Source organism: Euleptes europaea, chromosome 5, assembly GCF_029931775.1.
Source record: "Euleptes europaea isolate rEulEur1 chromosome 5, rEulEur1.hap1, whole genome shotgun sequence".
Classification (NCBI taxonomy): domain Eukaryota; kingdom Metazoa; phylum Chordata; class Lepidosauria; order Squamata; family Sphaerodactylidae; genus Euleptes; species Euleptes europaea.
Window position 1 is genome coordinate 114,982,752 of NC_079316.1, and position 10,391 is coordinate 114,993,142.

The 10,391-nt window shown below is 57.6% G+C and overlaps 1 protein-coding gene across 1 annotated transcript in view; it reads left to right on the plus strand.

Annotated features, from left to right (window-relative positions):
• The window catches only part of PSD (pleckstrin and Sec7 domain containing), a 42,172-nt gene extending 36,251 nt beyond the window's left edge, over nucleotides 1-5,921 (plus strand). The window contains exons 12-16 of the mRNA XM_056849501.1: nucleotides 2,139-2,209; nucleotides 3,150-3,307; nucleotides 3,683-3,827; nucleotides 4,695-4,838; nucleotides 5,697-5,921. Coding sequence (XP_056705479.1) covers nucleotides 2,139-2,209; nucleotides 3,150-3,307; nucleotides 3,683-3,827; nucleotides 4,695-4,838; nucleotides 5,697-5,921 — 743 coding nt within the window. The remainder of the gene's footprint in view (nucleotides 1-2,138; nucleotides 2,210-3,149; nucleotides 3,308-3,682; nucleotides 3,828-4,694; nucleotides 4,839-5,696) is intronic.
• Nucleotides 5,922-10,391: the final 4,470 nt, after the last annotated feature.

The following is a 10,391-nucleotide window of genomic DNA, read 5'->3' on the forward strand; positions in this document are numbered from 1 at the left end:
TCTCTCCTGGGAAGCCCACGGGAAGGGCAATGTGGGGCGGGGGATCTAAGCTGCCCCCTCTGTGGCTGGAGGCAGCAGCTTTTGCCTTGGAGCTGGGCAGAATTTGGTGGTGGTCACATGAGCTCAGGGTGGTGCTAATTTTCAAAGGTACAGTTGCTTAGAGATGCCGCCCCCCCCCTTCCCCAGCCTTCCTTTTGGTCCATACATTCAGAACTGTTTAGGTTTTGTCAAGATCACCGACAAGTGAGAGCGCCTCGCCCAGAGGTCGGGCTGCCAGCCTGATCACGGCAGGAGCAGTTGTTAACTGTCTTGTCACTCGTGGGCTTTCCCCAGAAGGACACACCGGGTAACTCTAGGAATGGCCAAAAGCACTATTTTACCCTAGAGGTTCCCACAGTTCCTAGAGCTACCCAACCCAAAAGTGACATCACGGCACGCAGGACATCCGGGCCTCCTCATCCCTACCTGGCAACCCCACCCCAAAATGGTTGTGCAGGAATGTGCAGGAACACCCCCGCCCCCCTTATTTTCTTCTGCGTGGAGGACTGTAGAGGCCGATGTGGCCGCTGCACTCTCAAAAAGAGCTGCCAAAACGCTGCCGCCTGCAGCTCCCCCCCCCCCCCCGCGCCCTGCCTGCCTCTGGCTTCCTTGTGCGCTCTTTCTTAAGCCTCAGAGAGACAATTCCGTGCGGACAACGTGTCTCTGCACCCTCGCCCCTCCGTATTATGTCACAGTGACCGTCCTCCACAGGTACTCCTCTTAGAGGCTTAATTTTTTGTGTGTGCGTGTGGTTATAAAATATATGGCCCACTTTCCATCCAAAACAGAGGGTCACACATTTCCTTCTGGAACAAGAACAAAGCAATCTGGGGCAGCTGTGTAGGGCCAGCACACAGCACCACAAACCTCTATTCCCGTCCTGCAGGCAGAGGAATCCCCTTTCGATCCAACCCCCCACCCACCCCCAAAAGGAGCTCCCTGGGTGTGCCGGGCTGCCTCGAACTCCTCTTACCCCCCTCCCACCCCCATTTCTAAGAGGATCCACCTGAGCACAGCCACACACTCGCTTCTTTGCAAAGACAACGGATCGCTTCTTCCTGGCCTACTAGAGGGCGGAGAGGGCTTTTCCTCAGCAGCCGAGGTCTCCATATTTTGAGGCTGAATCGTCATTAGAGTAGCAAAGTGACGAGAGAGGTTATGCTTCCAAAAGTAGGAACAGAGTGGTTGTTGAAGGGACCACGTCGCAATTCCATCCATCTGGATCGAGAGCCCCGGCCCCGTTCCTGGGGTTTGCTAGCTGTCTCCTGCAGGCTATAGCTAAGGCAGCTCCCAGGTGGACAGAGAGGCAGGCGAGTGTTTGCTAACCTGCCTTAGGGCAGATTCCTCACTGGGAAATTATTTGTAAATTGCCTGCCTTCGACTTGTTTTTTTCCCCTTTGAGCACAGGAATATCCCCCAACAGCTAGGGCAGAACCATAATAGTGTCCCGGGGGGGGAGGGGGGGCTCAGCAGCCTCCAAGAAGAGGCCAACTACAGGCTTCGGGTTCTGATCTGGGCATTCGGGGACGACGGCTGCCGGCTTCCCAGGAAGGCCCCGAGAGGGGGGAGGATCAGCTCAGTCCCCCCCCTCCCTGATCTGAGGTATCGAGAGGGCACAGCAAAACCCAGGGCTGGAAGCTTCACACAGAGCCCTGACAACGAAACCGTTCCAGAGACCGTTCCGAAGGGTGGGAAGAGAACCGCCCGGTCGCTTGCCTAGTTCCAGTCACGTGGCGGTGGGGGCGGCGGCTGCCGTGCGCATTTTCCCTCTGCTCTGCAAGAGCCCCCCCCCCAACCCCAGCCCCCTTCATACCTCTCCGATCAGAGGAGCTGTCCCACCCCAACCTGCCTGCCTGTTTGCGGTGGCTGCTGAGCCGCAATACAACCGCCAGGGACGGCTCGGTGCCGCTCCTTCCTCCAGAAGGTGAGCACGGCATTCGGGTTGCTCACTGCCCGCCCCATGGGGAGCCCGGCACTCGGAGTCAGCCGGCCAGCCGCTGTGGCTTCTCTACAGCAACTGCGCCGGCATTTGCCAACTCCACCGTATTCGCCTGGCAGCAGCAGCAGCTGGTACACTGACCGTCTCCTTTGCTTGGCAGCACCCAGAGGGAAGCGGGGATGGAAGACGTTCCACGGGATCCTGAAGGGGATGATCCTGTATCTACAGAAGGTACAAGAACTACGGCACACAGGGGTGGGGGTGGGGGAGGCAGTCCTGGGCCTCCCTGGTTGCCAGCAGAGCTGCACACATTCTGGGGGGCAAGTGGGCCGGGGTGGGGTGGGGGACACGAACACATGCAGATAATGTAGACAGAATAAGGAGGCAGGGTGGGACAGGCTTTCTCACGGTTGACTATTGGGAGGTAGAATAAAACAGGCAAATGGGTCACCTTCTGCCTGGAAGGGGCCCAGGACGGGAGCAGCTGATTTCCCCACCTTTCTTTGTCAGAAACCCACCCAGTCCTTGCCGGCTGCTTCTCTGGCATTCCCCTTATGGATTGGGGCGGGGGGGTCTGCTCTGTTGCCTGGAGTTGGTACTGATTTATTGAGCAGCAGAACACGCGACTCAACATGCCTGGTGGCTCTCGGGGAGCCCCCTCCCCTCCCCTCCCGGCGTCTGGGACGGGAGGTAGAAACAGGCTGGGAGCTGGAGCAGGACCTCACTGAATCGACACCACCTCTTCTCAGGGAGTCCTCCGGGCTCTGAGGCCTTGGCTGAAGGGCCCCCCTAGTCTCAGGTTCGACTTCAGATTCTGAATGGGAGAAGATCCCCCAAAGATAGCAGAACCCGAGGAGGGTTTTTTGTGTGGGCTGAACAGTTCTTCGCATCTGGGACAGTCAGAACCCTCAAGGAAAAACAACATCATTCAGGCTATAAGTTCAGAAGCGCAAGTGGCACAGGGAGACGCCCCTGCCCGGTCTGTCCTGACCCCGCAAATTCTGCAGGACAGATCATGCCCAGCTCAGCAGAAGCCTTCCTGCTCCAGCGCCTCAGGATTGGCCGCCTGCAGGCAGGTTTCCAGAGCTGGCCCCTCGGTATTTTCCAGTGCTGAGGCGCGTGGAGGCCCCTGGTCTCCTGCCTAGCCCCTGCCTGCCTGCCTGCCTTTCAGGAGGAGTACAAGCCCGGCAAGGCGCTGGCTGAGGAGGAGCTGAAGCATGCCATCAGCATCCACCACTGCTTGGCCACCCAGGCGTCCGACTACAGCAAGAGGCCCAACGTCTTCTACCTCAGGACGGCCGACTGGAGGGTCTTCCTTTTCCAGGCCTCGTGAGTGGGAAGGTTTAGTAGCCATTAAGGGGAGCCCTCGGCCCAACGGGCTGCCGTGTTCTAGAGAGTCAGGCATCGCCCTTTGGGCAAGCCCTGCACTGGACTCTCAAAAATTTACTGTCCGAGGAGCACCGTTAGCTCTCGGCAGCGAAGACCCCCTGCCTCTTGCCTTTCTCGTGGGGGCTCTGACCTAGCTAGCTGCGGCTGTCCTGGGGGTGGGGGCAAACCTGCTGAAAGAACAGTAGCCGCTCTGGCTGATCCCCCTGTGAGACCCTCCCTCGGCTGCATGACTGGGATATCCGCATAGTGTCGGGAGCCAGGCATGATCTTAGTCCCGCCACAGCTGTGGGGTTGACGTTGTGGTTCTTCTCCCAGGAATACCGAGCAGATGAACTCCTGGATCACGCGAATCAATGTGGTGGCCGCCATGTTTTCTGCCCCACCCTTCCCAGCCGCCATCGGGTCCCAGAAGAAGTTCAGCCGCCCCCTCCTGCCCAGCTCCACCTCGCGGCTACCTCAGGTCAGTGCGGGATCTGCAGGTCTACCACCTTCTGGGGGCTTCTGCCGTGCCCCGGGACACAACAGAGGGCTGGGGAGACAGTAATAGTGCCCAGAGGAAAAGGAAAGGAAGATCCCTTCACTGTCTCCTTGGTCTATGCAGAAATGTGTATTTTGGACCACCCCAAAAAGCACAAGGAAGCCTGAACAGCCCAGTTTGAACGCAAAGGCTTGTCAGAGTTTGGAAGTTAGGCAGAGTCAGCTATGGTCAGTACTTGCATGGGAAACCACCCAGGAAGACCAAGGTCATGACTCCGAGGCCCTCTGAACATCTCTTGCCTTGAAAACCCTGTGGGGGTTGTCACAAGTCAGTTACCACTTGATAGCGCCAAATTATTGTTATTATTACAGAGAGCATAAAGAGCACTTGCCTTAAGAGCCGGCGTGGTGCAGTGGTTAAGAGCGGCAGACTCTAATCTGGAGAGCTGGGTTTGATTCCCCCACTCCTCCACATGAAGTCTGCTAGGTGACCTTGGGCTAGTAACAGTTCTCTCCCAACTTTCTCAGCCCCACCTACCTCATGAAGTGCCTGTTATGGGGAGAAGAAGAGAGGGAGATTTTAAGCCAGTTTGATTCTCTTTAAAAGGTAGAGGAAGTTGGCACATAAAAACCAACTCTCCTTCTTAAGGGAGGGGCTAATGGAATTTGAAGGTTTAGCTCATGGCCGAGGGCCATCTTCCTCGCCTCTCCGAAAGGGGCCCAAGAAGTGCCAAAGGAGCAGAAGGACAATGGAGGGCGGGCGGGTCAGGAAGTAGGGAAGAAAGGGGGAAGGTTCTGGCTCGGCATCAACCCCCGTGAAGGAGGAGGATACCCTGATTTCTCTCTCCAGGAGGAGCAGCTGAAAAGCCATGAAGCCAAATTCAAAGCGATGGCTGCCGAGCTGCTGGAACACCGGGCCTCCTTGCCCGAGAAGAAGGTGAAGGGCAAGGAGTACGAAGAGCTGAAGCAGAAGGAGGAGTACCTGGTGTTTGAGGTCAGTCGCGGAGGTGGGAGGGCCCAGAAGACCCTGTCCCACACACGGCCAACCCCACGGCCCTTCTCCAAGGGAGCCGCAGGGGAAGGAAGGGTCATCTTTGAGCCAGGTCACGCTTGCCGATGAATCGCTCTGCTCTGCCGAGCCCCCTGGCTGGTCTGCAGCCCCCAGCTCAGGAGGCACCGGGAGGTGAAGAGCGGGTGCTGGACCACACCACGATTCCTCACACCCAGCATCCTGCTTCCCAACAGCAGAGCCTCAGGACGCGGAAGTAGGGCAATAAACCCCACCCGTCCTTGTTTGCTGTTTGACCCTGAGTAACTGCACTTCAGAGGTTTACAGCCGATTCCCCCTTAGCCGTCACAGTGAGTAGCCACCAATAGGCTTACCCTTCCATGGATTTCTCTAGCCCTCTTTCAAGAAGCCTTGTTAAGATTGACAACACACTGAGGAAAGGCAGCCATACTTTCCCTTGGGCCTTGAGACATTCCTCCCCTTTTGTGGTGCTTCAGTCGGCTCCTCCGCTGAGTAGTTTTTCTAAACTGAGTAGACCCAAATGCCTATCTCACCTCAGTGGGGTGCTGATCCAGTTTCCAGCTCCTTTTTTGGGATGTGAGAACCAGAATGGTGTGTAGTATTTTAAATGCACCCACCCCACCCCGTCAATTCATATCGATCTTCATTGCTCACCCAAGTGCTTCTTTTCCCCGCTCAAGCACTGGGCCCTTTGCCTTCTCCCAATCCCACAGTCTCTCTTGAGGCTTCAGCAGAATGAGAAATCACACCGGCCCGGTGAGACATGGATGGGGGGTGGGGTTGTGGAAGATCAGCTGCTTCTCACTCCTCATTTTGCCGCAGAAAACACGCTACGGCATCTACGCCACTTTAATGCGTGCCAAGCTGAAGACTGGCTCCGAAGACTTGGCAGCATTGGAAGCCGCCCTGTTCAACGCCACAGCTGGCACGGAGGACCACCTCAAGAAGTCCCAGTCCCACCCTTCCCTCCACCAGGAGCCCACCAGCACAGGCCCCCGGGGCAAGCGCAACCACCAACAAGCCACCAGCAGCCTGCAGAAGTCCTAGAAGGGTGAGGGAGCCCGCCAGGAGGGGGGGCTGCATGAATCCCCTCTCCAGGGCCAGGGACTCCCCTGCAGCCGGTCGGAGGACACTTTGCTGCTCTCGCACCAGGCACCTGGACAGTTTCACCAGCCAGCAGGAGGGCCAATGGCCTCTCCCGCCCGCCGCCCCAGTGGGCACAGCCTCCCTCTGCCTCGTGGGACTTGGGGTCCTGCCTGGGTAGGCCATGCTGCCCAAACTGCCCTCCTGCTGTCACCAAACAACAGGGCTGCTTTCCCGGCACCCAGGGGGGCCACAGCGGGAAGGAAATACGCCCATTTCTTGCACACACACGAACACGGGGAGGGGGAGGAGGGGGCTGCATCGGGGGGGGGCAATTTGAATTCCCTCCCCTGTCACTTTCTTACACTTTTTGTGATATGAAGTTTTAAAAATGTTTAGTACCTGACAAAGCTGAGCCACACGGCATTGGGGAATGTTAATTTTGATGTGGGCGTGGGAGAAATCCACAGAAGCCCAGGTCACAAGGAGCTGTTTGGTGGGCAGTTTTGTTGAGCTGGGGGGGGGGTGAGAGCCATCCACCACGACGGCCACCACCCTGGCACTCATTGCCTACGGGAGAGCCAGCAACTCTGGCACCAACACCCCCAATTCCTCCACCACCAGCAGCTCCCCTGGGCGGGGGCTCATCCTTTTCTCACCAGCACGAGCTGGGCCGGCCCTGGCACTTGGCTCCACACGGACGGAGCCAGCTGCAGGGTCGGCACGTGAGCCTCAAGACCAGCACTGACAGGGTAAACCAGGGCAGGGGGCAGCAGAGGATGCCTTCTGAGGGGGCCAGCGCCACAAAGCCATATATAGGCGGGTGTCCCACGAGCACACCCCATCTAGTCCTTCACTCCCCCCCCTCGCCCGAGAGGCTCAGTGTGGGCAGGGGCGGGATGGGGTATGCAGGCTGCCTTGAGAGTCCTCAGGCTTCATCCTGGCCCACCTGTCAAGAGTTTTGGGTCGTGCGAGCCGGGGGGCAGAGAGGCGTCCACCTCCAGGGCACCTGGCCAGGGAGACAGCCTCCTCTGGGTTAGCGCCCAGGCAGGCAAAGGTACTGCCAGGTGGTTTTCCATCCCAAAGCCATCGCCACCCTCGGCTGCACGGCTGTGCCCCCACCGACCCTGTACAGGACCCCCCCACTCTTGCCAACCCGTCATTTCCAAGGGCTTTAAAGGTACGGCTCTGACGCTTTTAACTGGCAACGTGCATGCAGCAGAGACTGGGCGCAGACCGCAAGCCTCGCTGCTGTCGGGCGTGAAGGCGAGCGGGCGCAGGCTCAGCAAAGACCTCCAGGGCCTGAGCCATGAGATGAAGACGGCGCCATCCCTGGGGGGGGGGGGCATAGAGCGACCCTCTAGTGTGCCGGGGGGTGGTGGCCTAGATGCCTCCAGCACTGAGACTCTGAATGTGTCTTTTTTTATTACTATTCTGCTCGAGTTGACTGCAAAAAAAAAAAAAAACCAATCTCTGTAGTTTCTTCCTTCATTGACTGAAGTAAAACCTCAAGCAGCCTGATTCTCACTGTTGCCCTCAAACCCCTGGGGAAAATGTGGGGGGGGGGCAGAAGCATTGGGGCTGGGGCTGGGCCTCCTCTCCAGCCAAGCTCAGCGGCCGCTTCCCTGCCAGCTGTGGGCAAAGGCCGGGAGTGGGGGGTGCCCACCAGAAACAGGGCCCAGAGACATCCAGGACCCTTCCCAGTGGATGGGGAGGGAACCACGGCAGGAGAAGCCCGGCTTCTTTCCAACTAGTTCAAGCAGAAAGAAAAGCCCCCACCCCCATGCAGCAGTCATACACCCCTGGGTCATTCCCCCCCCCCAAGCTCTCTCAGGACAAGGAGGGGGACATAACTTCCTTTTAAGCCACAAAGAAGGGATACCTTCTGCAGTTGGGGGACAGCAGGTGAAACAAGTCAGACAGACGCCAGCCTTGGTCAGTCTACAAGTAGGCATGACCGAGGGTAGGGGTGGGGTGAAAACAGGTGATGAAGGCCAAATGGATGCAGTAGAAGCAGCAGGTAAGGAGAGTAATGTTTGGGGGTGGGGATGGTGGGGAATCTCCAGGTAAAACACCAGACTATCAATGGACAGCAAGGAGAGGAGACAGAGAGGGTTTAAACAACAATACGGGAGAGAAGAGGAAGGAGCTGGAGAAACGGAGCAGTTAAAATCTACAGCACCAACAGAAGGGATAAGGGAGCCACGGCAGGTAAAGGGGAGGGTATTTTGCTGAAATTGGGGGGTGGTGGAAGAACCACCACAAGGGGCTGGAAAGGGGCACCAGGATAGCCAGTGGGAAAGCCTATTGTGGACATCCAAGGGGAAAGTGACGCGGTGGGGCGAGAGGGGGTTGCCTTTGAGGTAGAAACCTCTTTTTGTACAAACCAATCCGCATTCTTGGGGCTCCTGTTGTCCCTGCTCCACGCGGCACCCAAGGGTCACGGGCCGTTTTTCATCAGCCATTGGGGAGAAGAGGCAGCTCTTTGGACAGGTGGAGCCCCCAACCTTCATCTCCTGCTTGTAGCAGGGCGTCCTACAGGACAGGGCCCCCCCTCTGTCGTTTGCTTTTTATGATGGGGGGCGGCCTGCCGGTGAAAAGCATCAGTTCCACATTGGGGGGGGGGAGGGGGGAGAGAAGGGACTCTGTTCAATCTTTTAAGTGGCTCATGGCTGCTTCTCCAGGTTTGCTCAGAGGAAATGCAGCCACCTGTCAACTGAGAGGGAGGCTGGGCCTGCTTGCTCCCCTGGCCCCAGCACCTGAACACTCTTCTTCAACTCAACGGCCACCGAGGCTTCCTCGACAGGCACTTTTTATTCTGGCTGTGCCATGGAGCAGCCCCCAGCGGGATTTGCAGAGGAAAGTGACAGGAAAGGGCCAGGACCCTCCAGTTCACACCCTTACTCTAGCAGACGACAGAAGGCACTTTCCAACACAAAGACGACTGAAGGGCTGAATGTCCTTTGCAGGACTTCTCATCCTCCTCACGTCAACCGGGGCCCCTTTCTGAGGGGCCGATGCAACCCTCCAGCAATCACTGGGAAAGCTGCATCAACTGCAAGAACGAGCTGCAGCTATGACAGCCCCGAGTGGTTTTTTTAATTGTTAAAAAGGCACACTTCCGCTTAAGATTATTTTCAGCAGTGAAATCCAAGCGGGATTACCCCTGCGGCTTTCCAGAAGGCAGGTCCTGGTTTTGCCCTCTCTTTCTGCCCACCTGTCTTCCTTCTCCAGTTCAACCTCTGCTCAGCAGAGATGGCCTCAGGCAGCAAAACAACAGGTTACCAAAAACATGTGCATCGTTTATTCCAGTCCCAACTTTGAGGCCTTCTGTGCCCAGAACTGGGAGCTTTTGTTTAGGATCCCTGCCAGGGAACCAGACAAATCTGGGACTGAGACCACCCCCCACCCCCACCCCCCACAAATCTCAGCTCCAGCTCAGCTCCTCAACTTAAGCTGCTGGTCTAGAAACAGCAGACAAGAGCAGGCGCTCACTTTACTCAGTGGGGTAAATTTCCTCAATGCCACTAGGATTTTCTCCATGCACAACAAAAACCACCCAGCCCTCAGCAGCCTTTTCAGGAAAGGAATGGCAGTGGCGAGGAGGAGCCCGGGGGACACATCCCCTCCCCCCCACCCCCCCTTGCTGGAGCTGGCTACCGTGGGCACAGCAGGACCACAGGGTCACTCTCAGAAAAGGACATTTTGTTCCTTGCAAGTAATCTCCCCCCCACCCCCACCAGCCACGTACATAATGGTTAAAAAAACTGCACTTAAGGGAACAGCCCCAGGTTATCTTAACAAACAACTGAAAGGGACGGAGGAGGGGGGGCACAGTGAAACAACAGAGACCTCCAAGGATCCTGGCAGATGGCCCAACGGGAAACCTTCCAAGCTCAGCTGCTGCTCCTGTTTGACATGATTGGACTGAAGGAACTGACAGATCCTATCATGCCCCACTTTTTGCACAACTGCCCCCCGCCAACACGTCCAAGCCCCGTGTGAAAAGCTCAGCCCCCCCAGGGCAGGGGGGGTGCACCAGTTCCCAAGCAGAAGGCACTTGAATCAACAAGACGAAAAAGGAACCCGTGGGATCGGAGTCTGGCCAGGGACATCCTTCCGAGGAAGCCGCTCGTGTCGCCCAACCAATCACAGAACAGTCCCGGAAAGGAGAGCCGCTCAGCCCTGATCAGCCCCGGGCCAGATCCTGCCAAGGGCAGCAGAAACCGCCGTGGCAGGTATGAGCCTCTTCCGCGACTCCGGCCTCCTGCCCTGGGAAGACACGCAGGATGAATAGCGGCGGAAGGCCACCTCTGGCAGACAGGCTGGCCGGCCAGGTACATTCAAGCGCAGCTGGGCCCCCACACTCCACCCCCAGCAGGTGCCTCAAGCCCCCTCCCCACCACAGTCTGGCCAAGCCCTGCTCTTCCGGCG